General features: G+C 46.5%; 1 protein-coding gene and 1 pseudogene across 2 annotated transcripts; one reads left to right on the top strand and one right to left on the bottom strand.

Annotated features, from left to right (window-relative positions):
* The first annotated feature begins 1224 nt into the window (after positions 1–1224).
* NADK (NAD kinase) lies at positions 1225–27786 on the top strand. The gene is made up of 12 exons (XM_080921072.1): positions 1225–1425; positions 13850–14059; positions 16136–16219; positions 21011–21140; positions 21991–22099; positions 22223–22308; positions 23446–23548; positions 24083–24222; positions 24415–24514; positions 24593–24750; positions 25263–25345; positions 26196–27786. The coding sequence occupies exons 2-12, from the start codon at positions 13881–13883 to the stop codon at positions 26341–26343; spliced, it is 1320 nt and encodes a 439-aa protein (XP_080777198.1). The 5' UTR covers positions 1225–1425; positions 13850–13880; the 3' UTR covers positions 26344–27786.
* Positions 6502–6810, bottom strand: LOC308424695 (large ribosomal subunit protein eL42-like; annotated as a pseudogene). Its single transcript has one exon. The product of its transcript is annotated as a large ribosomal subunit protein eL42-like (transcript).
* Positions 27787–27969: the final 183 nt, after the last annotated feature.

The raw sequence follows: 27969 nt of genomic DNA on the forward strand, positions 1-27969 counted from the left end.
ACATCTGAAAACTGGCGCTGGAAGCCAGGAGACTGCAAAACACCTAGTGTTGCACTACTCACACTGCTGGACATTTAAGGCCTGATACGGAAACTGGGTGCCCACTAGTTCAGCATACCCCTGGGTCAGTTAGTTACAAAGTCAGTTAGTGGCCTCCTTCCTTCCTTGCTTCTTAAAGCTGTGGGTGAGGCACACACTGTTTACACAGTCACTTCTCAACTATCAGACTTTTTTTTTTCTTTTTGAGACAGTATCTCTCACTATAGTGGCCTGGCTGGCCTCGAATTCCTAGAAATCTTGGGCTCCCCTGTTGGGATTAAAGTAGTGAACCACAGTAGGCAGCTGTCAGGTTTGTTACTTTTAGACCCAAGTCCTAGAGGCCTTGCCAATGTCAGGTCACTGCTCTTGGGCCTAAGACCCAAATGAGCGCAAGTGCCTCAAGCAAAGCTGGCACCTGAGTTCTGCTTCTGAAGGCTACCGTGCACTGGCCATTAAGAACAACGTGAGAACAGGAACCTGTCGCGAAGCCCACCTTCGCACCAAACTGGCCCGCGTTGACGACATTTGTCCTGGAGACCTCGCCAGCAAAAAAGCAAGCAGAGTAAGACAGGAATACAGATCAAACCGCGAGGCAAGGAGGCAAAAAGAGGGAAAGAATCTGGTGGTGCTTTTTTCTGCTGTTGCTAAGACATTCAAAAGGGACTAAGCCGGAGCCTTTTGGCTACGTTACGCCGTTACACTTCCTTTTTTTTTTTTTTTTTTTTTTGGCTCACTCACCCTCTGCCCCCTCTGCCCCGCCTCCCCCTTTCTCAAGGACTCCTCTACCCTTTGTCCCCACCTACTCTACTGATCTCCTCCCTAACCCTCCCCTCCTTAGTTCTGTCCCTTCCAGCCCTGGGCTCCGCCCTTTTACAACCTGTCCCTGCCCCACCGTCTGGCTCGCCTCCTCCCCGTCTGCCCCGCCTCTTTCTACCTCCCCTTGGCCCCACTCCACCTGTGCTGTCCTCCTTGTCCGCATCCCATTCCGCTACGCCCTGCTTCAGCTCCTAAGCCGTGACCCCTCCTCCCCCTCTGTCCCGCCCACTTCCTCTAGACCCCGCCTCCTTTGCCTCGCCCCTTCTTCTTTACGTTCCACACCTCTGATCCTTGGCATACAAAGGGTTTTGAGAGACGCGAAGTTTGAGCACTGGTCTGTGTAGGTGCGGCTGCGCCGCTCTCCCCACATGCTCTACAGCGCATGCGTGCGGACTGCGCTTGCGCACTGACAGCCGCGGCGCAGCGCTGCTTGGTGGTGCCGGCCTCTGGACCGAGCGGCCATGGGGTGGCGGGCGGCTGGGTCGCTGAGAGCCAGGTAGCAGTAGGGCAGCAGGGACCGCTGGCTCGGCCCAGCATGTAGACGTCCACGCGGGCGCGCGGCAGCCGACGGTGAGTGCGGGACCTGGGGTCGCCCTCTGCCCGGCGTCACTTGCCGGGACCCGTGGAGACCGACTCACCGCGCCGGTCCTGCCCACCTGCCCAAGGCCGGGTGCTGGTGGCACTGACGCGCCTCCCTGCGTCCGAATGTGGGCTGTGGCAGGATGACGCGTGGTCTCGGGAACGAGCCCAGGGGACAGGTCTGAGGATCCGGTCCGGGAATGGGTCTTGGGGACGAGTCAGAGGTTCGGGTCCCAGGAGAAGCCAGGTAGGCCGCCGTTCTGTTCCTGGCCAGTTCAGCGCGCAGCACCGCAGCGGACTCAGCTTCATTGGTCTTCCAATGGGGCCTTAGCAAGCAGGAGAGGCCTTGGCACGTGAAACTTGAGAAGTCCAAAGCTAATGCAAAGTAGTGAATCAAACATTTTGTAAAGCCATCAGGGTGTGAAATTCTCCAAAATCCCATCGTAAACTTAGTATCCAGTACTTGACAGAAACTTCCAAAGTCCCGAAGAGTCCATGGAGATGTTCCTAGAGGCAGCTGCCTCTCATGATGTCACACTCGCTGGCCGCTTGTCTTGGCCTCTAGCAAGTTTCTTGGTTGTGGGAATAGGGCGTGCCCAGTGCAGTCCCAGGGTTTGTCTTTCCTTGGCCAAGATCTGGCGTCTCTTCCCAGCTCTCCCAAGCAATGATTTCTCCTGGATATGATTCTGAATAGCAAATTGTTTTTTCTTTCTTGTTTGGGAACACTATGTTTCAGTTCAAAACTTATTCGTTTGGCTTGGCTCTTGAGAAGAATGTTTTTCAAACTTACATTCATTTATTTCCTGTATCACCGTCGGTTTCCACGGGCTTGACGCTGACATCCTTGCCTTAATGATTAAAAGCATGCCACCTTCCCTCTCAACATAGCTCTTCTGAGCCTTTAGTGACCCGTCCTTTGGAGTTTAGTATGTTTGTCCTCAGCAGTCACTTCACTGTGACTTACACAACACATCTTGGGCTCAGAGACAGCAACAGGTACCAATATACAATCTGACAAAGTAGCTTTATTTAGAGGTGGTATCTCAGAATACTTCTGCTTTTTCTCCTTTGTAAATTTATGTATTAAAAACAATCACTCAGACTGCTGTTCTAGCCTTTTTTTTTTTTTTTTTTTTTCTTTTTCATCTTCTTTGAAGTGCTACAGATCCAGCCCAGATCCTGTTTCACTGAGCCACAATCCATCCCACACTCCTCCCTTTGGGTAGAAGTGTCTAACAGATAAAACAGCAGTACTTAAATGAATAGTTTGGTTCTCTGGGCGTCACTTGGAGAATGGAGAGAAGCAACTGGCTTTCTCTTCCTTTTTAAAAATTTTTTAATAATGGGAGTGGACTCAAACCTGCTACTGCTCATGTATGGAATGGATTAAACTCAAGACTTTAGGCTTGGCAGTAAGTACCTTTACCTGCTGAGCCATCTCTCTGATCCTTTGTTTTTAGACATAAGCTAATTTTTAATTCCCTGTGTAGCCAAGGGTGACTCTGAACTTCTTGTCCTGTGTATCTCTGAGTGTTGGGATTACAGGCATGAACCAACCATATAAGTTGGGTTTTTGTTGTTTTTTCTTCTTGTTTTAATGTGATGTTGGGATGAAGCCGAAGGCTTTGTGTGTGCAAGCACTGTACCATCTGAGCTCTTCTTCAGGCCTTGGGTGGTTTTACTCCTTTTTTGTAGGGAGGAAGATGGAGTTTGAGACAGGGTTTTTCTGTCCTGGAACTTTGTAGACCAGGCTGCTCTCAAACTCAGAGATTCCCCTGCCTTTGCCTCCTGAGTGCTGGGATTAAAGACATGCACCACTACCACCCAAGTCCCACTCTTACTTTTTAAAGGTTTATTTTGTATTCATGTGTATGCTTGTATGTCTCTGTGTGGTTATTATTTGCATATGAGTACAGCTGCCTTGGAGGCAGGAAGAGGTCAGATCCCATACAACTAGAGCTACAGGTGATTGAAAGCTGCCTGATGTGGGTGCTGGGGCAGAAACTCAATTCTCTGGGAGCAGCAAGAGCCTTTTCACTGCTGAGGCTTCTCTCTCCAGCCCCTCCAATGGTAGGAATGGATTCATTTCCATCTTCTTTACCTTGGATCTGTGTGTTTTCTGGTGTAGCAGCAAGAAATCGAGAGATCTGTGCAAAATGCTAAGCACTTCAAGGAGGAGCCTTGGGAGGAGGACAAGAGGGTGGTGGGCTGTGAGCTGTGATCTCAGGCTCTGCTTTCTAGGACTTAAGAGATCTTTTTACAGTTACCACCTGGGTCTCGCCCACCTGAAGAAGGAGTGTCCTAAATTCTAATCCATGGCAGCTGCCCTCCTAGGGCTACTACATGGGAACAAGTTCATGAGAACAAATGTTTGGTTTAAGACAGAGACGGGAGCAGCAATGTATGCCAGCACCATCCACGGTGCCATGGGAAAGGCAACAGCACCTGACCACTTAGCTTCCTAGACCAGAATGCCTCCTTCAGGTCTGTGAAGCTATTCCACCACAGATGGGTTCTGCAATCCCATTCCTTAGAACTTTCCAGAAACAGCACATTCCCCCCCCCCCTCCTGTCTGCTAGCATGGATATCATTTGTAGAAATGAGGTAGGTATAAGGTAATCACTAACCCTGGATGTTGTGGCTCACTTGATACCAGCATGGTCAATGTAGCAACACAGTCTCATAAAACAAACCAACAAGAAACTTTTCCAACTAATATTAACTAATGAAGTTAAACATTAATTAATAGTATTAACTAATGAAGTTAAACATTTCCCTGTTGCTCTCACTAATTTTCCTTCTTTTTCTTCTTTTCTCTCTTGCCCATTTCTTCCTTTATTCCTTTTATTTTTAAGGACTCAGAATTTTGTAGCACAGATTGCAGCCTTACCTCTACATGCCTAGGTCACAGGTACACACCAACACGCCTGGCTTTTCTTTTCTGCTTCTATATATATTGTTTGAAGTTTGCATGGAATTGAACTTGTTTGTATTAAGTTTCTTGTGCTGACTCTCCGTGTGTCCGTGCCTGTCCTTGGTTCCTGTTGTACAAGAGTTTATTGACATATTTCAATACTGATGTCTTTCTCGCTACTTTCATAAGTTCTTTAGGCATATTCCATAATGGTGACTCAGTGCTTTTTCCAGGCCAACCAGGGCTACTCAACATCAAAAAGTCCAACAGGCTTACAGTGTGCCCACACTTGCCAACTGCTTCAGTGTCTACCGACCTTGCCTAGCCACAGCTTCCACTTTCGCTTCTAGACCTTGGCAAGAGTCACCTAGACAAAGGTTGGGAGCAAAAGGGACCCTCGGGGTAAAAGGAGGGATGGGATTTAAGAGCTATCCTCTGACTGCTACGTGCAGATTGTGTGATAAATTGAGCACGTGTGCGCAAACCCAGAAGTAAAAAAGTCTGTTTATTTACTTATGTTTTTTTCCTCCTTACATTTATGGGGGGGGGTTCCAAATCAGAGCTGTGTAATCCTGGCTGTCCTAGAACTCTCAATCTGTGGTCCAGGCTGGCTTCAGTTTAGAGAGCCACCTGCTTCTGCCTTCCAAATGCTGGGATTAAAGGTTTGCACCAGGATCTCCTGGTTTATTTATTTATTTATTTGTTTGTTTGTTTGTTTATTTATTTATTTATTTATTTTGAGACACAGTATCTCTGTGTAGCTCTGGCTGTCCCAGAGCACACTAGGCCTGGCTCCTTTTTTTATTCATTCATTCATTTGTTTGTTTTTGTTGTTGTTTCTTTGTTTTGTTTTTGAGACAGGGTTTTTCTGTGTAGACCCTGGCTGTCTGTGTAGTCCAGGCTGGCTTCAAATTCAAGCGATCCATCTGTCTCTGCCTTCCAAGTGCTGGGATAAAAGACCACCACCGGGCTCCTTTTTTAATATTTTGAAACAGTTTCACTATGTAACCTTTGAATGACCTGCAACTCAATAAGTAGACTAGGCTATCCTTGAACTCAGAGAACAGCCTGCCTTTTCCTCTCAGTACCGGGATTAAAAAAAAAAAAAAGGCGCCGATCAAGGAGCAGGAGCCGGAGCTGGAGCAGTCCCGTTCTGGTAGTAGGTCTCCCGTGCCTGAGAAGAGCCAGAAACGTGGTTCTTCAAGTAGATCTAAATCTCCAGTGTCTGTGGATAGCCAGAGGTCCCGGTCCAGGTCCAGGTCCAGATCAGTTGACAGTGGCAATTAAACTGTAAATAACTTGCCCTGGGGGCCTTTTTTTTTTTTTTTTTTAAATTCCCAAACCATACTTGCTAAAAATTCTGGTAAGTATGTGCTTTTCTGTGGGGTGGGATTTGGAGGGGGTTGGGCTGGATTTCTTTGTAGATGTGGACCACCAAGGGGTTGTTGAAAACTAATTGTATTAAATGTCTTTTGATAAGCCTTCTGCTCACACTTTTGTGACTGTCTGAAGTATATAGTTTGTGTATATTGATAGAGCTCTTTTATAACTAAAGCATTTAATTTTTTGTACTAGAAAAAACTTTGGAATATTTTAGTTCATTGTTCAGATATGTTAACTCAAGATTAGTTTAATTACTCAATTAAACTAATGAATAGCTTTGGACACTTTAAAAGAGCTCTAAATTTGCTTGTATATAAAGGCTTAATTTGAGTTTTCCTTGTTAGGGTCTAGGGTATCTTCTCGCCCATTAACAGCTGTAGATAGACATCAAAGCAGCTGTTTGTTATTGATAATAAATACTAAGTATTATAAAAAAAAAAAAAAAAAAAAGGCTTGGCGCATGGACAGATGAGTCATGGTTAATAGCACTTGTTGCTCTTGTAGAGGAAATGGGTTTGTTTCCCTCTGCATCTATGTGGCTGCTAACAGTTGTAAACTCCAGTTCCAAAGGATCAAGCACCCTCTTCTGGTCTCTGTGGGAACTGCATACACATAAAAATACATCTTAATCTGGGTTTTTTTTTGTTTGTTTGTTTGTTTGTTTGTTTGGTTTGGTTTTTTATCATTAATAATAATTTTATTTTCTAGCAGGTCATTTTTCTACTACTTTAGTATTTTCCTCTCAGAGAACACAAGTTTTAGAACTGGATCACTGGCCCTTTCTCTTCTTGTCCCCTCCCAGTTCAAAATGCTTGCATCTCTTAATGGCCAGCATCCTCTGGATCTGCAGTTGGGCTCAACACACTCAAGCCTGAGCACAGTCTTCTTTGTGGTTTTTGTCCTTCTTTAGAAAAATCGGTTTCATCTGCCCACCGTAGCCACTCTGCTTCCGATCGTAGCGCCACTTTCCTTGGGCATACAGGGAATCCTTGCCCTTCTTATATTGGGTCACTTTTTGAGGCTGATGCTTGCCACATTTCTTACAGAAAGTCCTTCGGGTTTTAGGTACATTGACCATCTTTGAAGTAGAAGTGTCTGTGATGAAAATGAGAACCGGCGGCAGTGATGCTCACCTCAACCGCACGTGCCGAACAGGAAAGGGCTTAATCTGTTTTTTTGAAGTCTCCAAGGGTGGATTGGTACCTGAGAGGCTAGATGGTGGCCACTTGCCTTGAGACACTAGCAGTTCAACCCTAGTGGACACAAAATAAGGTGATGCTGTTAGCATTTTGTCTAAGCTCCACCTCACAGATATCTGGCAGTTGCCATGTTCTCTCAATGATCCTTCCTCTCCACTTTCATTCTGGCCATGGTCTGGGGTCTTAGTCTTCTCTCCTGTGAAATGGCACCATAATCCACCCACACAATGTGTTTGTGTGGCAGGCAGGATGGTTTTGAATCCTGCCTTCTATAAGTTCTTTCCATCCTGTCTCCAGCAAAATAAAACTAGAGCCTGGGAGACCCAACAGACCATATCTTCCAGTTGCTTGGACAAAGGCCAAGTGTAGACACTTGCTCCTAGTATACACAGTCTTTATGTGATAATTGGCATTTTGACAAACCAATCACTCTGCCCCATAGTGACCTAACAAGGTACTGCAAGGAAGGTCAGCACAGAAACCCACAGGCCTGGACCAGTGTAACCCTTGGACTTTACCAGCAGCTACTTCCTCATTTTAAAGTTACATTTGTTTACTTAGGTTTTGTGTATAAGGATGGGGTCAGATTATACATCCTGTCTGAGGTCAAAAGGAGTTGGTTCTCTTCCATAGTGTGGGTCCAAGGGATTGAATTTAGATCCTCATACTTGAATGTCAGTGTCCAGGAATGGGCTGAACCCTTGGAGTCTAAGACTTAGGCATCTGGCTGGGAATAGAGGGAGGATGAAGAAGTGAAGCCTTATCTGTTAGTATGTGCATGTATTTTCATTTTCTTAACAGTGTCGTACAAAAAGTAAAATGGACATGGCAGCATAAGCCTGTAGTCCTAGTTACTACGGAAGTAGGACAAGAGGACAGGAAGATTACAAGGTCAAAGGATGGATTATAGGGTGAGAGGCCTTGGTGGTGCCTGGTGCACGCCTTCAGTGCCAGTGCTCTAGAGGCAGGCCAGTCGGGTCTCAGAGTTCAAGGGCAGCCAGGGCTGCACAGAAAGCCTGTCGTGAAAACCAGAAAAGGAAAAACTAAACACACATAATGGGTTATGAGTATAGCTCAGTAGTAAAGTACCTGTGTAGCAAGTATAAAACCCTAGGTTCATACCCTACAACACACAGGAAAAGATTTTAAAGGCCATCATAATTGTTTTTCTAACACTTTTAAAATTTTTTAAATTAATTTTTATTTATATGAGTACATTGTAACTGTCTTCAGACACACCAGAAGAGGGCATCAGATCTCATCACAGATGTCTGCAAGCCACCGTGTGGTTTGCTTGGAATTGAACTCAGGACCTCTGGAAGAGTGTGGCCAGTGCTCTTAAGTGCTGAGCCATCTCTCCAGCCCTTTTCTAATACTTCTAAAAGAAGTTTGAGCTTACACATCTGTAGTCTATTTTAGGTTAATATTTGATACAAGGAAATGGTTCAGTTTTCAGGCTTTTGGATTAACTATTCATCTGTTTACTTTATTTGTTACTACTTGAAGGTTCTTTCTTTATTGAATCACCTCAGCACCTTTGTCAAAACCCTTAGGCTAGACTAGGGTATATCTCAGAGGGATAGCTGTGCACTTACAATATACACACACACAACAGTTGTTGATGTCTATTTCTGGACCATCTGTTCTGTTTGATACTGGAATTGAGCAGCGTGTGCTAGGTAAACACACTACTTCTGGGCTATATCCTCAGCCTTTTTATACTTTGAAACTGTTTTATTATGTTGCCAAGGCAAGCCTTGGACCTGTCATTGCCCTACCTCTGCTCCTCAAGTAGCTTGGATGGCAGGCCTATGCCACCAGCACCAGATATTTTGTTTCTCTGCTTCATAGACCTAGCTGGCCTCAGATTTTCAGTGGTCATCTCCTGCTTCTGCCTCTCAATTCTTATTCTGATTTATTCAATTTCAGTAGGTGGGACACAGAAAGTTCTTCTGGTGATTGTAAAATGTAGCCAGCCAGGGTAATAACCACATCTATTCTCTCACCTTTGACCTTAGCATAGGCTCTATAGACTTGTCCAAGGTCACAGGTCTTAGTTGTCTGGGCCACTGTAACAAAGCATCACAGACTGGGTGGTTGAAAGTCATTTATGTTTTCACCGTTCTAGAGGCTAAAGCCCAGCTTGCTGTGAAGAACTCCTGTGCTGCTCGTGGTGAGCTGGTCTGAAAGCGGAGGGAGATCTCTGATACCTCGTTAAAAGGCACTAATGAACCAGGGAGTGGGCAGAGGCCACCCTCGCCTGTAGATCAAGTTCCAGGACAGCCAAGGCTACACTGAGAAACCCTGTGTGTCAGGGGTGGGGTTGGGGGTGGCACTAATGAACATTAGGGCCCCACCTTATGACTCATTTCCTCAGAATTTCTTCTCCAAATACAGTCATAGTGGTAATTAAGGATTCATGATAGCTTCAAGCATGTCACTAGACCTGGTGGTGCAGGCCTGTTATCCAAGCTACTTTAGAGGCTGAGGCAGGAAAAATCACAAGTTCATGGTGCTATGTGCGTAACAGAGATTGTCTCAAAAAATTAAATCAGCTGTGGAGTGAGTATAGCTCCGTGGTAGAGAGGGTCCCTGCTGGTGCACACTCATCCCTTACACATTATATATTCTTGGTGTAATACAGTCCTGGATGTAAAGGAAGCATAACTACATCGAAACTCAACTCAGTAATGTCATTTCTTCAAAGAACATAGGTTCTAGAGATACACTACCTGTATTAGTTTACCGGTCTGAAGGTCTGGCCTGGTCTCAGCCGTATAAGTAATGGAGAGGTCATTTGGGATATTAGCCACCTATGGTCCTGGTTGTAGAGGCTTCATATGTCCTGGCCCAACAGATAACATGGATGACCAGCTGTAAATCACATCTGATTCTCAGCTTTCTAGATGGAAGAATCGGGTTTTCATCTTTCCCATTGAGAAGAGAATCCTGTGTGCTTAATGTTCCCAGTTTCTCTGGAGACCCAGCAGTAGAGCACTTGCTCAAATGTGGTTCAGTCCCCATTACTGCTGGGGGTGGGGGAGCATTTAGACCACAACACTGTTTCATCTGGGATTTATACTAACTTCCTTCCTTCCTTCCTTCCTCCCTCCTTCCTTTCTTTTTCTTTCTTTCTTTTTCTTCAAGACAATGTTTCTCTGTGTAGACCAGGCTGGTCTCTAACTCAGAGATCCTCCTACCTCTGCCTCCCTGGTGCTGGATTAAAGGTACATGCCACCAGGCCTAGCTGCTTCTCTTCTTTGGTGGAAAAATGTTAGTTTTGACACTGTGTGTTCTCTATTTACTGTACAGTGATTTCCTTATTAAGAATGGATTATGTTGAGTGCCTGCCTGTAGCATACTTTCCATCCAGGCCACTAACTATTTGGGGACCTTTTTGTGTCAGTGATCCTCAGCAAGAAAGCATGTTGGTGGTGGTGGTGGTAATGGTGGTAGTGGTGGTGTTGGTGGTGTGTGTGTATGTGTTATGGGGTGGGGGCTTCCGGTAGTCAGTTCTCTCCTTCCCTGCTGTAGATTCCAGAGACTAAACTGAATATTGTCAGCCTTGGTGATGGGAACCATCACCTGCTGAGCTAGTCTCACTAGCCTACATACCCCTCTCCTTTTTTTTTTTTTTTTTTTTTTTTTTTAATTGCCTATTTTTGTTTTATGAGCATTGGTGTTTTGCCTCTGTCAGCTTCCCTGGAACTGGATTTACAGACAGGTGTGAACTACCTTGTGGTTGCTGGGAGTTGAACTCTAGAAGGGTTCTCTCCAGCCCTTGTTTTGTGTTTTTGTTGTTTTGTTCTGTTTTGTCCCATTGCAGGCTTCCTGAAGTCTGGGGTTGTCATTGACCACAGCAAGGCACTGGGCCTGAAATCATGACTCTCTTTCCTTCCACCACAGTTCTTTCTGCAGGTTTCATTTCTATAGTCTCCCAAGTAAAGCAGGTTGGCCTTGAATTTATGTTCTCCTAAGGCTAGGATTTCTGCTATGCCACAGTCCGCCAGGCTCTCTGAAGGCTCTTTACTTGCAATCCCCTTTGGGCTAGAGAAATGCCTCAGCGTTAAGAGCAAATACTGATCTTGTAGAGGATCAGAATTTGGTTCCCAGTACCCATACCAGGCAGCTTGCAATCACCTGTAACTACAGCTCCAAGGAATCCACATCCTTCTGGCTTCTACTGGCACTAGCACATGCATGTACATCACCTCACAGACCTACTTTTAAACTACAAAAAAAGTTCAGGCCAGGCAGCAGTAGCACACACCTTTAATACCAGCACCTTTAATAGGCAGAGGCTAGTAGAACTCTGAGTTCAAGGCTGTTACACAAAAAAAAAAAAAAAAAAAAAAAACCCTATCTGGGATGTGGTCGGGTGGGGTGGGGTGTGGCTATGAGGGTGGGGGGCAGGAATCACCTTACACCCTTACACTTTGATCCCAGCACTTGGTCCCAGAAGCAGCAGGGTCATTGATGTGAGAGGACAGCCTGAGCTGCAAAGTTGAATGAAAATGAGGACATGACCTTTCCAAAGTGTGGTTGAGGGTTGAGGATTTTATGGTAGATATAAGGGAGAGAACAGCCAGAGGCATTCAGAAGTGTCTAGACTGAACATGGCCATCAGAACAGAAGGCTGAGGGAGAGATGAAGGAAAAAAGAGGAGAGAAAGAGGGCATATAACCAAAACGGCCCTTATGCAGGAATCAGAAGCTGAGAGAAGGGAAGAGAAGCCCAGTCCCTGGGCTGGAGAGTTTAGGATAGGAGGTAGGGAGTGAGAAGTATTGGGAGAGGCCACAGATAGATGGCTCACAACCATCTGTAACTCCATTTCCAGGGGATCCAGTTCCATTTCTGACTTCTGTTAGTATTAGTCACACACATGGTGCAAATACATATAGGTCAGACATATACACCTAAAATAAAATAAATCTTAAAGACATTTTAAAAAGTCACCTTGATAAGATTCTCAGTGCAGCGCAGCATGGGGTGAACACCTGTAATCCCAGTACCCAGGAAAATCAGCAGGATCATCCTTATCAACATAGTAATACGGAGGTCAGCTGGAACTGATTGAGACCTATCTCAAAGACAACCCCACCCCCAAAAGAGTTAACTGTGTGTCCTACTTAGCATCAACTTGACACAGCCTAGTCTCTAAGGGCTCTTCAGGTTAGACTATGGATATATGAAGGATCGTCCTGATCAACAGTGTAGGGGGTCAGCCCACTGAGGGCGGCACGGTAACTAGACAGGTGCTTCTAGGTGGTTATGCTGGCTGAGCACTAGAGAAGACCAGTGAGCAGCTCTCCCTCCACAGTGTGTACAGGTTCTGGCCATGACTTCCCTCAGTGACAGACTGTGACCTGGGTGTGTAAGTCAAGTCAATCTGTACCTCTCCAGTTGCTTCTGGTCAGTGTTCTATCACAGCCACAGGAAAGAAACAAGGGCATAGTTCTTTCAGTCCCTTAACTGAAACTAGTTTATTACAGTTTCTCTCCAGACTCCAGTGCTTTTTGCATTTCTTCTTTTTCCTTTGTTTCTTGATTTATTTTGTTTTCCAGACAGATAAAATGTAGCCCTATCTGAACTGGAGTTCTCGGAACTTTTATTTATTTGTTTATGCTTGTTTTTTATGGAAACAGGGTTTCTATTCTATAGCTTTGGCTGTCCTGGAATTCTCTCTGTTACCAGTCTGACCTCAAACTCAGAGATTTGCCTGCCTCTGCCTCCTGGGTTCATGGGCTTTCTCAACCTGCCCAGCCTTCTTTCTTGTTTTGTTTTATAGACAGGAGTCTAACTGTAGCCCAGCTGGCCTGGAGCTGACAGATATAACTGCCGATGCCTTCTGAGAGATGGGAGTAAAGGCTTGGCTCCCTCACCTGACTTCTGCTGTGCTCATTTTGTTCTTTTTCCCAGCATTGTCAGTTCCTTCTATTCAGTTCAGATATAGGGAACTAAAGAAACTTTGTGTTTACCTGGACTTTCCCCATGTGGCTTCCCATTCTGACCTTGGGCTTTTTTTTTTTTTTTTTCCCTCTCGCCTTTTCCTGATTTTATTGAGCCATGGTCAAAACTGTGTATCTTCATTTGGGACCTGAAGTTTTCCTTAGGGATTATCACAGTTCAATTCTGATAACTTCCACCAACTGGACTGAGCTCGTTGGCTTTGTGGGTGCATGCATACTCCAGTGCATATAACTTGCTTTCTTCAACTGTTAGAGATTGGAAAGTATGTTACTGCACTGTTGTTCACACCACAGCTTTACATTTTGATCTTATTTGTTTGGCTACAAAGGCTGCTTTGTGGTGTCCATCCTTCCAGGGACTCTTTATCTGGCTTGTGATGGAAACCCTAACACTCTGCCTTGGTTGTTTTGTCCTTACATCTTTAGATGGTTCAGAAACACCAGGGAGGTGTGAGGTTGTATCTTGGACATAGATAGAACGTGCTGGGCCCCAGATTCAGTCTCTAAAACTGAAGAAAAATGACAGCAGGAAGGATTCTGAGTTCTTAAATATTTTTAAGGTAGAAGTAGTCTATTTTCTAAAACTCTGGAAAGTGAAACCTGGCAGTTTTTTCCTGTTGCATGTAGCTTTTCTTAGGGAATATATTTTCTTTTTACCCAAATAGAGACGGCAATGACAAATGATCCCAACCAAGTCCAGGAATGAATTTATGGAGGTTGCTCACAGGAGCCCCGGGGGGCCTCAGACAGCTGTACCACCTTAGTCTGACTGGCAGAGTTTACTGTTTGTACCTTCAGGGAGGGGAGGGGCCTCAGGAATCTTCCCCCTCCCACAGGGCATGTCAGAAGATCTTCTTGTGAGAGTAAATATCACACCTAACATTCCCCAGGATAGCTAGCACTGAATGTCAGTTACTGATGTTCTATGTAACCTGCTCTATTTTATCAGTTAAGGCACCAGTGTTTTTCTCACATCAACTATGGAAATGGAACAAGAGAAGATGAGCCTGAGTAAGGATTTGAGTCCTGACTCGGCGTCCTACAACTGCTCAGCATGTCATGGGGATGAGACCTGGAGCTACAATCACCCCATCCGGGGCCGGGCCAAGTCTCGGAGCCTGTCAGCCTCACCTGCCCTGGGCAGCACCAAGGAGTTCAGGTAGGAACAGGAGTGTTCCCTTCTCCTCTCGTGCTGTGAGGGACATGTTAAAAATCCTTACAGAGGACACATCCTGTGTCAGTACAGATCATCACTGCTTAGAGTGAGTTTTGCCCATGGGGTGGGGCTTGGCACTGCCCAAGTGTTGCTGACCTTAGCAGAGGGATCAAACACTGTCCACGAGACTTGTGCTGGGCACTCGTTACCAACTGGCATGTATAAAATACAGGCCACACCATGTTTTTCTTTCTGCCTCAGCACAGAACCACCCAGCCAGAGCCATGCTAAATTGAGGGTAAGCTAATAGAAAAGCATGGTTGTGCTCAGTAAAAGAAGTGCTGGTGGAGAAGAGGCACTGTTGTGACCTAGAGGCCTGCTTTTTACACAAAGTCTCATGTGCATGTTGTAGGGCACTGCCTTCTCTGCTGCTCCATAAATCCTCAAGGGAAGATCACCTGATAAGCATGGGTTCCACTGACATCAGGAGGTTCTCTCATTCCTGAGGACAATAACCATCCTAAGTCTTAGATGGAAGCTTGCCAAAGGCTGACACTGACTCCAGAACATGGGTCACACCTGTGACAGTAGGCTGTCTTGTCCATGAGATAGTGTGATCTCACAGAGCTCCCACTTAACAGTAGAATGACAAGGGGCTGCTACAGTTATATGTAGAAAGTTCTCTCTGTGACAGATGGCCACAGCAGAGGCCAGGTGGCCAGTACCTTTGCCCTGGGTACACAGCTGTTCACAGTGTGGCCACTGTTGCCTATGCCTTCACCAGTATGTTTGTGCCCTGCCAACTTAGGACATAATTGCCCGAGTTTCTGGTTTCTGTGGGAACGTTGGACCTGTGAGAGTGGCCATAGGTCAGAGCAGCTCCTGAAGCTGGTGGCTGATGTCCTGGAGCAGTGAGTGTATAAGCAAGTTTGCCAGTGCAGCTCTCCTGCAAGGAAGAGGAGGGTGCTGGTGCTGACTCTTATTTTCTGCAAGCCCCAAGTTCCCTTTCTAGTTCCTTTAAGTTCCTACACAAGTTGATATTCGTGATGTTCTATATAACATTTTAAAGGCTTATGTAAATAACCCAGGCTTAGTGAGTGATTCACACTTGCAATCTTAGCATTTAAAAGGCTGAGGCAGGAGGATCACAAGTTGAAGGCCAGTGTGGGCCATATTGGGAGGCCTGTTATAAAAAAGAAAAAAAAGGAAAAAACTTTATGTAAAACTCTAGCACTTCTTTAGTTCAGAAAGGCCTGCAGCAACCAGACTTCTTTCCACTTGTCAGCTGGCCAGGCTGGCTGGGCTCCATGACCCTGGACACTGCCTGCTCCCCCAGAGGCAGGGCAGTCTTTCATCTGCGTCATCACGATTGGAAGATTTTGTGGATTTGGAGGCAGGCAGCTGAAGAGGAAAGCAAGTTTGAAGGCTACTCTACTAACTCAGTGTTGTTCTCTCTGGGCTAAGAGGAGTTAGTGAAGCCCCAGAGCCCTGAGTGAGTGTCCCAAGATGAACAATACTGTCTTGGTCTTTGCCCTGATTCCCCAGAAGCATAAGGAGCCTGGCTGTTGCTCTCTGGTCAGGGCGGGCTGCAGTGAGCCTTTGTTTGGATGTCAACTGGCTGGGTTGCTTCTCAGGAGGGAAGACTGGGTTGCTCAATTGGTATCTGTGTTATAGACACATGTGCTCTAGAGCAAATATTTCTGCTAGAATGTTCATCTAGATTATCCAGGGTGGTGCCAGGTTTTGACTCCCGATTATAGCCCACAGACCTGCTGAGAGGTGCTTGCCTTGAGTCCTGGGCTCATGCCAGGCCAGTGTTTTCCTGGCTCTTACTAGACTTGTGCCTCCTCTGATTTGGGATCAGTGTCCACGGGAGCCTGTCCAGGTCAGCTTTCATGCCTCATTACTGCCACAGGGAACCTGGGCAATAGTGAGCTCCAGCACAGCATCCTAGACCTGAGCCTGCCATGTGAATGCTGTTGACGATGGAGCTACTGTCATTTGGGTTTCTTGGAGTCTGACAGGGCCATGTCTGTTTTGCTTCCTGTCTTTGACACCAGTCCCCACTGTGCTCTACAGGAGAACCCGCTCTCTCCATGGGCCGTGCCCGGTGACAACGTTTGGACCAAAGGCCTGCGTGCTGCAGAACCCCCAGACCATCATGTGAGTGTACCAGAATTGGGTGGGGGGTATTCCTTTGGAGTATTATGGGGTTGCTCTGTGCAGGGTTCTGAGTTGTTTAAAACAAAAGCCACGCAAGTGTCTTTCAGACACACCTGTGTTTATAGACTCCTAAGTGGAGACAGGTTTCTTGAGTGTGCCTGTGTTAGCAGGCTAAATAGGATCAGTGTGAGTTACTTAGTGTTTTGTTTCTTTTAAAGACAGATGTATGTATGTATGCATGCATGTATATATGTATGCATGCATGTATACATGCAAGCACTCTGTGTATGTATGTATGCCCAAAAGAGAGCATCAGATTCCACTATAGATGGTTGTGAGCCATCATTTGGTTGCTGGGATTTGAACTCAGGACCTCTGGGAGAGCAGCAAGTGCTCTTAACCACTGAGCCATTTCTCCAGCCCCAGTTTTCTATTTCTAATGATGAGAATTACATTCTAGCAGTGGTTTCTCCTTTAATTGTACCAGGTGTAGCAATATGGATATTTTTTGTTTTTAAACCTGATTTTAATTGCTTGAAAGATGCTTCTCTTTGTCCATGTATATGTTTGAACTGTGAGTTTGCCATGCTAGAGATGGGACTTGTCCGTGATAGGCATGTACTCTACCACTGCATCCTGTGTGCTCCTCACAACCCTGTCACTGGCCAAGACAATGCCCTGGAATACAAGCTCCCTGAGACCTTAGCAGTTAGTGTATCTTACTGGTTAAACCTGATCTTTATCTCTGTCGACCCAAATTCTGGTTAGCATTGGATATTTCCAAAAGAAAAAATGTTTGCCCTGTGTTCTACTCAGTATCTGGCTGAAGAAAAAAAAGTCGCTCATGTGGGTTGGTACCAACAGTTTAGAATGGTAGCTAGCACTAGTGCTCTCACCTTTAATTCCCAACCCTCAGGGCTCAGGAGGCAGAAGCAGACAGATTTCTTGAGTTCCAGGTCAGTCTCTACAGACCACAGAGTGAGTTTCAGAACAGTCAGAGGTACATACACAGAGAAACCCTGTCTCAAGAAAGAAGGCAAGGAGGGAAAAGAAAGAAAGATTACAATGTCAAGGCCAGCAATGACTCAGTGAGGGAGGGTACTCACTGCCAAGCCCGACCGCCTGAGTTGAGAACTCACGTGGTGGAAGGAAAGAACAGTCATACTCTCACAGTCTCAATTAATAAAGTAGTTAAGTAAGGAAATGCTTAGAGGACACAGAAGCATCTCATTTCTTTACCTTTGTTTTTTGTTTGTGTTTGGCTCTCTCTGCCCCAGTCTAGACCATTGTTATCTGTTCATCCCAAGTCCGTTCCAAGCTTCCCCTTTTCTTCAAAGTAGACAGTGTGAAAGGGCCGATGTAAATGTGGCTGCCTAGGAGGTATGCTCGGACTTGTGTAAAAGCTTAGCCTGAGTGTGTAGATTGGAGACTCCTCGCTTTTGCTCTTCTCTCATAGAAAAGTGTAGGTAAGGATAGTGATGTATGATGGGGCTGGGCCCGTACACATGTCTGTGCTGTAACATACCACCTTCTTCTGGTCTGGATTAGAGACCTGAGCCAAGGCTAGGTGTGACCTTCTGAGCAGTGGTCCTCATCCCTCCTTATGCTGCTACCCTTTAATACACTTCCTCATGTTGTACGGACACCCACCCATAAAATCATTTCATTGCTACTTCATAAATGTAAGTTTCCTGGTGTTATGAATTACAGTGTAAATATCTGATAGGCAGGATGTACAAGCCTTAAAATGGTAGCAAGCTGTTGGTTGAAACCCCTTGCTCTAAGCTTCCTCTTGGAGAGGACAGCATCATGGCTTTTCTGCCACCTTCAGGCCATCCAAGGAACTGCTCTTAAACTTCAAACTTGGCTGTAGGGTTGGTGTAAATCCCACTAATGGTGCTGTTCTTATGCCCTCAGGCTGCAGGGATGCTATATTAGTGCTTTTGAGGGAAATTTTTCCAGTGCCTGTGAGTTCACAGAGCAGTTATGAGTTACCTAATATCAACTGTGTTGTCTGTCCCATGTGAGGCCCACCCTAGCTCACCACCACCCAGAGCTCTAGGCACTCCCCTGCTTCCTGCCTCTAGTCTGGTGCCCACATGCCTCCCAGTGTCCTAGCAGTCTCCTTGTTTGCCAACCACCAACTGCTCGCAGCCCTTCCTACACAGCTAGGCACTTGCCACTCACCTAACACCTCTCCAGCAGCCAGTATGCTTGTTTATATACTATATATAATACATGTGTGTATGTAATACATGTATGTATGTGTATGTGCCTATGTGTGTTTACGTATACCACATGTATGCAGTTTCCTATGAAGGCCAAAAGAAGGTTTTGGACTCCCTGGAACTGGAACTACAGGAAATTATAACACCAGATATGGATGTTGGAACCTAAACATGGGTTCTCTTTGAGAGCAGTGTGCTTAGCACTCTTTTTTACATTTTTGTTTTTGTCTTAAGTCATGGTTTCTTTATGTAGCCTGACTCTCTTGAAACTCTGTTGGATCAGTCAGGCATCAAATTGAGAGGTTCAGCTGTCTCTGCCTCCCAAGCACTAAGTGCACACTCCTAACCACTGAGCTATCTCTCCAGCCCCCCACAGCCAGTATTACTTAAATATCAATAATTTAGAACAGGACACAAAGTGGCCTGCAAGCAATTCTTTAAGGTCAGAAAGTCCAAGTGAGGGGGCTTTGGGACTCTTGGGTTAGTGTCTAGGACAGGTGTCTTTCTCTGCTCTGCCAGGGACCATTTGCTCTGGGCTCTAAGGTAGAGTTCTGTCACCTGCATCTCTGTATACCTCTATGTGTCAGTATAGGGACAGGTAGCACCTAGGTCATAAAAAGAAAGGGCTTTATATATTCGCCAAGTGTTCCCAGATATCATGGAAGAATTTCGAAGAATTCCAGTCCCTTAATTCGAAACTTCACTTTGAGGCTGTATTTCCCTTATGGGACTATGTAAGGATGTCAGTCTCTGTTGTATGGCACAGTAGTCATGCATCCGTCCATGGCTGGCATGTCAGGTCACTCAGAGCTGGTTCTGACAGGCCATGAGCCTGTCACTTCCACATGGCACCTGAATCCCAGCCTACCTGGGATGGTCACCATCCCCATTAGATGACACAACAGGAAGGTGAGCTGGTTTGTGGTCACAGGGAGGGTTTGGCCTGCATAAGCTGGTGACACATGTGAGCCCTACTAAGCTTTGGGGCTGAAAGAGTCATGGGCTGGGCCTGCCTGAGGCAGCCATAACCCACACATGGGCAGGATAGGTTGCTGGGTACAGGGTGTGGGCCTGGCGCTCTGGTGGGGCAGAGGTCTGTGATCCACCTACATTCTCTGGCACTCAGAGCGGAGCCAGAGCCGAGTCCGGCAAGTTCAGGGAGTGATCTCCTTTCACCTGTAGCCCTTTCACCTGCAGGTTGCCTGAGACCGCCTCCTGTGGGCGGGCCTGCCTTTTCCATGCTGCCAGTTCTCGCCTGGACACTGCCCTGCCAGGGCCTGCTGGGCAGGTGGTCCTGGTCCTTCATTAAGAGCAGGAGTTGAGACTGGCCCTCTTTGCTCTTAAGAGATAACCTTGTGTTTTTTCATTTTTAAACCAGATGATGAGGCAAAGGGACCATGTAGTCAGAAGGGAGACTATGTTTTTGTTTATTTGATTTTCATAGTTTAGAGAACACTGTTTTAGGACCTTGACAAGTCTTTTACATTTGCTTTCAGTTTTGAGGCTACAAAAACTAAACTTAGTGTAATACACAACTAGGAGCATGTTGTCCAGGCAGGGCTGTGTGTGTCTTCTAGAGAGGGAATACTGCAATGCTGGGGATATGCCTGCTGTCTCCTAGAAGGTGGAGACTGCCTCAGGAGTCGTGAACACTGCAGGCAGTGGTGAGGCTCAAAGAGGCAGCTATGAGCGGCCTCTCCACTCCCAGAAATGCCAGGAACAGGTGAGTGCTTTGACCACTCGTGACCTCTGCTTTTAGTAGTTTGTGTCCTAATTTTGAAGGTTGGTTGTGGGTTCCCACAGACTGTTAGAACACATTTCATAATTGGGAAACTGTGTTGGACAGAATAAAATGTACTTCAGAAATGAAGATTTCCTGGGTTAGGCATAGTACCAGGTCATGCCTTTAATCTCAGCACTCAGGTAGCAAAGGCAGGTAGATCTCTATGAATTTGAGGCTAGTCTGGTCTATATATGAGTTCCAAGCCAGTAAAGGCCACATAATGAGAACCTCTCTTAAAAAATTAATAAGACTCAGCTAAGTTTATACAGTGGCATAGAGAGGCTGGCCATACAACCTCCAGGTACATCAAAGGAAACACATCCATAGTAGACCCCAGGACAGAGTCTTCAAACCAGCTGTTCTAGGTTCTGTGAGGAACAGATGTCCTCTATGGGCTGACAGGTAGCCTAGGCTTTCTCCTCTGTTGCTTTTTGCCATCTCCGTCCCCACCATAACACACATGATCTAGCCCATGAAGGTGATTACAATTACATTTGGCAAGCAGGGTGCCCAAGGGGATATGGCCAAAGCCATGTGGACAGTGGCTGAGCAAGATGGGTCTTCAGGGTCTACTAGCAGCTAAGGACATTTGCTCAGGAACCGCTGTGCCTGGTATGTGGCTGCAGGCTGCTGGCAGCCATCCCTGGTGGGAACCATTACTGAGTGAACATACAGTTGGCAATGCAGTTTTACTTGTTTCTGGTTTGTGTCTATTTTTATTTTTCCAAATTCCTCAAGGAAAAGACAACTGCTGGTATGAACTCTCTTCTCTTCCCAAAGGCACATCCAGGACCCTGCAAGTCAACGGTTGACATGGAACAAGTCTCCCAAGAGTGTGCTTGTTATCAAAAAGATCCGAGATGCCAGCTTACTGCAGCCCTTCAAGGAGCTCTGCATATACCTCATGGAGGTAAGGCAAGTAGGATAGGTTCTAGGCTCTGGGGTTGATGCATCCTATTCTGGCATTGGGAAGAGACTTGGCCAGGGTGGCAGAACCAAGGACTCAACCGGCCTTTTACTTAGATGTCTGAAGCATTCTAAAAATGCTTACTAGCCTGTAATGCTGGGGGCTGAGAAACCCCTGGTGGAGGAGCTGCATCTTGCAAGAGCCCTATACTGTGTCACTTGTTCGTGAGGAACCTCCTCACCGCCTGAGTCCTGTTGCAGCTCTTAAACCTCGCCTCGGTCTCTTTGTTGTTGCCAATAACATATCTCTTCTGTCTGGGTGAGTTTTAAGAAAGAGAGGTTTGTTTTAGCCTGTGATTCTGAAGATGCAAAGTCCAGGTGCCACATCTGGTGATGGCCATCTTCCCTGCAGAGCCCCAGAGCATAGGACAGCATTTGGCAAAAGATAATGTGTTCTTAAATATGTGTACAAATGTCTTTTAGCCTTTCCTTCTCCCTGCAAAGCCACAAGTATGTAGTGGTGTGGCTCTACCCTGATGGCTTTGCTTCTAGTCACCCCCCAGAGGTGCCACCTCTGGACATCGAAGATTAAAGCTGCACCTCAAAATTATGTTGCTCTTTGGTATCTAACTTTGGGTACTCCCTCAAAAACCAGAACCACTGGGGTTGGAAAGTACATGTTTGGGAAGAGTCCTCTGATGCCCGAGCCTCAGAGCTCTGACTACGCTGCAATGAACTGAGCAGTATGGAAATGACTCACCCCGTCCCAACATGGAAAAGCCAGCATGACCTGGACTGGACTGGTGAGGGCCTGATGGGCTATGCAGGGGTTTCCGTGCATTCTTTGCTTCCAGGAAAACAACATGATTGTGTATGTGGAAAAGAAAGTTCTGGAAGACCCAGCTATAGTGAGTGATGAAAACTTTGGACCAGTGAAGAAGAAGTTCTGCACTTTCCGTGAAGGTGTGCTAACTTGAGTCCTCTCAGCTGGCAGAGGCCATTAGCACTCTGCCCTGTTGGTATCTACACACTTGGGCGCTAGGGTTTGTGCAACAACAGTTCCTACATTCTGTGTTTGTCTTGTAGATTATGATGACATTTCCAACCAGATAGACTTCATCATATGCCTTGGAGGAGATGGAACCTTGCTCTATGCCTCCTCACTTTTTCAGGTAAAGCTATGTTTTGGGGTATTGAGGTGTTTTGGGGTACAGTGTGAGGAGATGCTTTCAGTGTAATTATCCCTACTTCTTCATCACACAATTTTATGCTAGAAAGCCACAAAGAATCTTACTCAAAGGGAGCATCTTCACAGAGATCACCTAAGACCATTGGAAAACACAGATACTTGCATTAAGATTCATAGCAATAGCACAATTCGTTATGAAGTAGCAACGGAAATAATGTTATGGTTGGGGTCAGCACAGTACAAGGAACTATACTAAAGAGTTGCAGCATTAGGAAGGCTGAGAGCCAAGGCTCTAAGGAAACAGGAATTCTTTTCAGTCCAATTATTAGCAGTAGGTTTGCAAATAATGCTGGTCTCGTTGGTGAGTAGAGATGAGTGGGCATGCCCTTGTCAGTGTCAGGGGTGGGCAAGGAGGGAGACTGTGGGGAGGCTCTTCCTGAAGAGTGACCACATGGCTACAGACTTGGCACTACAGAAGTAGGCTAGAAACCAAAGCCCCAAGCAGGTAAGGGCAGCAAGGGGACCTCTGGCTCCACCCTCAGCAAGGTAGGACCCAAGCCATGGTATGCTAGAAGAGTGAGCATGGCCTGCAGGGAGTGGGATGGAGGTGGACAGAGCCCGTGCTGAGATGCCAGGGCAGTGCCCATCTAGCTCTGGGGGTTGGGGTTCTGGCAAGATGTCACCCCTGCTTTGCTGCAGACATTTCTGTCCAAGGACTACAGGCAACTTGTACTTTGAATCTTAGTTTTATGCTCAGCCCCACTTGTATTTAGATGGGGCCTAAACCATCTCCAACTTTCCTCTTCCATCCCCCAGGTCTCTGCCAAGTCTGCCTACCTTCTAGCCTTACGGGCATGGTCGCCACAGTCATAGCCTTGTATCTGGTACTGGCCAGATCTTTGCTGTGTGACCAGTGAACTGGTCGAGTCCTGTTGCTTTTGTTTCTTTTTGGCCCTTCCCACCTGTTTTTCATTGCTTTGGGAGATGGTCTGCTCTGCCCTGCTCTGGCTCTTCTGCCTCTTGCTTGGCTCATGCCCACCCATCCCCAAGATGTGCAACTATTGACAGTTTGTTGGTTCCTGGGTAGTCCGGCGATGCCACCTGGTCTCCTCACCCACAGGGCAGTGTGCCTCCTGTTATGGCCTTCCACCTTGGATCCCTGGGCTTTCTGACCCCATTCAACTTTGAGAACTTCCAATCCCAAGTGAATCAGGTGATAGAAGGTAAGTTGGAGCATCCTGGATCTCCTAAAACAGTACAGGGTTTTGCTCCTACTTGACTAGATTTTTGTTGTTGCTGTAGGGTTTAGTTTGTTTTTCAATCTTATGTGTATGGGTATTTTGCCTACAAAATGTCTATGTATCGTGTGTGTATGTACCTGCTGCCCATGGAGATGTGGGGTTCACTGGAATTGGAGTTATAGGTAGTCGTTACCCAATGTTTGGGAACTAGGAATTGAGACTGGGTCTTCTTTAAAAGCAGCCAATGTTCTTAACCACTGAGTCATGTCTCTGCCCCGCCTTGGTAGTTTTTTTTAATATTTTTATTTGATGAATAAATAAATAAAAGTTTCAAGATTTGGGAATATCTAAATTTCAAACGTTTCAAACACTCCTTATTAAAGTAGGAAGTCCAGTAGCATATGGGCTGCTCAAGTGGCTTTGATGAAAGGCACTGATGGTCACTTAGAAAGGAAAGGGTCCCAGTTTCCTTGGAGGTGGCCCCAGCCTCCCTGAGCTGGACCCTGCTGACCCCAGGGAATGCTGCCGTTATCCTGAGGAGCCGGCTGAAGGTCAGGGTGGTGAAAGAGCCCAGAGACAAGAAGACAGCCATCCACAACGGCCTCAGTGAAAATGGTCTGGACACAGAGGGTGGAAAACAGGCTATGCAATACCAGGTCTGTGGAAAATTCCCCAGCTACCTAATTTCACTCACCAGGGTGGGGACCAGGGTGGGGTGAACTTGGGGCTGGAATCCCTGACACCAGATTGAGAAACTTGTGGTGAACATTCAGTGTTTCTGATAGCAACACTAGCCATGACCTCACTTGCTCCCTGAGTGCAGTGCCATGGCCTTCCATCTCTTCTAGGTCTTGAATGAAGTGGTGATCGACAGAGGCCCCTCCTCATATCTGTCCAATGTGGATGTCTACCTGGATGGACACCTTATCACCACTGTGCAGGGCGATGGTAAGGCCCATGTTGCAACTAGGGACCCAAGAACCCCACATGGGCCCAAAAGTGATGCCTACACCCTGTCCCTGCCAGGAGTGATTGTGTCCACCCCGACGGGCAGCACAGCATATGCAGCTGCAGCCGGGGCCTCCATGGTCCACCCCAACGTGCCGGCCATCATGGTTACACCCATCTGCCCCCACTCGCTGTCATTCCGGCCTATCGTGGTCCCTGCTGGAGTCGAGCTTAAGGTCAGAGCAGTCCCTCTTTGTCTCCTCTGATCTGTGAATCTTTTGACCCTAGGCCAGCAGAACATAGTTGTCACTACCTTTGCATCTACCACCTCCAAAGTCCGCCTTCCAGCACCCTTACTTGTTAGTGACCTGGAACCTAGGGCCGAAGGGCTTTGCATCTGTCCATGGTCTCTGATGGCACAGAGGGCATGGCATAAGAATCTCCATGTAAGGAAAGACTCCTGATTGGTATGCTCCACAAAGTCTCTGACCTGGTCTCAGGCAGATGTCCAAATGCCCACCATCAGCCTCATTTTCCTCTAACCTCCCTCTATCCCAGACCACTTAGGCTAGTTAACTAGTTACTAGTGTAAGTTCTAGTGACCATATTTTTGGGAGGTTTCAGCTATTCTTAGAACACCAAAATGAGGCTAAAGCTGTATTGTGCAGAAACTCTGAAGAGCTCAGAGTGGCCTGAGAACACACCCTTCCTGCCTAGAGCCCACTTTTACTCTACTTCACCCCTTTAGATTATGCTGTCACCGGAAGCCAGGAACACGGCATGGGTATCTTTTGATGGACGGAAGAGACAGGAAATCCGCCACGGAGACAGGTGGGGAACTGCAAGTTTTGGCTATAGGCTGAGTCCATGTCTTCCATCAGGTGGGATTAGTCACTATCGGGTGGCCTGCTACAAAAGCATGGTCATGGAGTGGGGCTGGAGGGATGGTTCAGTGGTTAGAACACTCACTGCTCTTCCAGAGGTCCTGAGTTCAATTCCCAGCAACCACATGGTGGCTCACAACCATCTTTAATGGGATCTGATGCCCTCTTCTGGTGTGTCTGAAGACAGTGACAGTATACCACATACATAAAATAAATTAATTAATTTAAAAAGCAAAAAGAAAAACATGGTCATGTATGGATGCAGTAGGCTTGCAGCAAGGCCCTGTCCCTTGGTTTTTGTTATATACAGAAAGAGATGTAGAGTGAGTCACCTTCCGCAAGGCTGTGGTGCTGCCTACAACCTGCAGTACCTAAAAGGGAAAGGTCCATGGCTGGCCATGAGCCCACCACTGCACAGCCTCAGAAACAGCTAGCTGTACCTATTCAAGCATCTTCCTGGTGTGCTGCTCAACAGCTAAGTGTGGTCTACCACAAGACCTAGGATGGGCCAGCAGAGCTGTTTGTGTATTGGCCTGACTTTCCACCAATCCCCACTCTGCCTCAACTCCGGGAGAAGTTACCTAGATCCCTTGAAGTCAGAGACCAGGAGTCAGGCCATCAGCACAGTGATAACAGGGACAGAGCCTGTGTTTGTGTACCCCTTTTAAGGATCCAAAGTAGCTGTTTGCATTTAGGCAAAGTGAGGCCCGGGGGGGAGAGCTTTGTCAGGGAGAGCATTCTGTTACTTTAAAAAGCCCTTGGCTTACCCAGACATATTTCTCTTTTTTTTTCCAAAGCATCAGCATCACCACCTCCTGCTACCCATTGCCCTCCATCTGTGTGTGTGACCCTGTGAGTGACTGGTTCGAGAGCCTTGCCCAGTGTCTGCACTGGAATGTTCGAAAGAAGCAAGCTCACTTTCCAGAAGATGAGGAGGACAGCTAAACTACATTTCCCAGCTTCTAACCTGATCAGGCCCTCAAGCCCTTAAGGGCCTTCCTTCTCTTGCTCTCCTGCTGGCCTTCTGGGTGACCTGGCCTTGACAAACCACATGGCTGTCCACGCGTCTGTCCTGTCTGCCTTTTGCAGAACAGATCAGCTTTTTAATGTTTTTAAACCTTTTTCATTTCTAAAGAAGCAAACTGAGAACTGGGCTGGGTGTCCTACATCTCTCCCATGAGCCCCCATATCCCTCTGAGATTCCTAGGTCAGGAAATCCCATAAATCAGTCTGTTGAAATTCTGAGGGGGTCAGAATGATTTGATCTTCCTTTTGATACTGAAATAAATGTCTCAGCCAGAAGTCTTCCCTTAACTGCAGTGATTTTCCCCAGGCCTTGTACCTTCCCCCAGCAGCTTTGCTGTGGGTCGGCAAGGTAAGCTTGCTTTTTGTGTTTCTGAAGATGGCTAGGTGCCTCTGAGTCTGGCCCCAAGACCTCTGACTCCTTCCAGAGCAGATAGAGGTAACACTTGGCACAGCCATCCAGCAACCTCACATTCCTCACACAACAGGGCAGCAGCTCCTGGGGACATTTTAAATCCTGTATACACTTTTTAGAGGTTATTTTAAGCTTTCTGAAGTGATTATGTACATATTTTCTTGTACACACTTTGTGAAGATTTAGAAGGAACTGCCTGTTGTCCGGTGTTTACATTGTATCTAGGACAGGGCTCTGTGCTTCCACTCCTCCTTACACAGTGGCCACAAGGGTTTTGAGACCAGCTCACTATTGACATCAGGCTTGTGGGCCTCTTCTCCTTCCATAAGAATCTTAGGTTTGCACCAGAGCAGCAGCCATACGGAGGCTGTGTGCAGTGCTTGTATGTACTGCAAGTAATGCACATGAACGCCACACCGGCCCTGGAGCCTTTGTGGTTAGTGGTCAGCCACAGCACCTCAGCTAGGCATCTGCTTTCAGTTTTGTGCTCACCTTTTATGGCAAGAGTAGGGGGGGAGGGCTGCCCATTCTTTGGCTGGCTTTTGAGGTGAAGTCAGGCTTTTGTCTCATGCTTCTAGGAACGATTTATCAGCTGCTGTAGAACCAACCATACTGAGTTTCTTCTACCTGTTAAAGTGGGGACCTACAGGGCCTGTGGAGCCCTAAGTGGTCTGGCTTCAGTGCTGTTAAGCCATGGTGGCTCATCCCCACGGTCTGTGCTGTTCATCTGTGACTGAGCACAGCAGGCTTCTGCTATGATCCAGAGGAGAGCAGGGTCTGAAGCATAGGTCATGCATCTAAAAAGCAAGTGTTGACAAATCTAGAAGCAGCTGTCACCAGACTGATCTAGAACACATGGAGTTTTCACGTAAATTCTTAATGTTTCATATTGTTAATATCTTAAAATTTTGTTAATTGTTAATGAAGGCCTTATTACTATTTTCAGATTCTTTCAATAAATAAACTTGTTTTAAAAAAATTGAGTTAAATAACAGTTTTCTTTTGGCTCAACTCCAGCGTATCTCCAGAGGTCATCCTATCCACAAGAGATGCCTTTACCCTAATTGATAGCACTATGGCCCTGGGGCGGGCACCTGGCCCACTCTGAAGCAATACAACATGGTATCTTAAGA

The sequence above is a fragment of the Micromys minutus genome (assembly GCF_963924665.1).
Source record: "Micromys minutus genome assembly, chromosome: 9".
Lineage (NCBI taxonomy): Eukaryota > Metazoa > Chordata > Mammalia > Rodentia > Muridae > Micromys > Micromys minutus.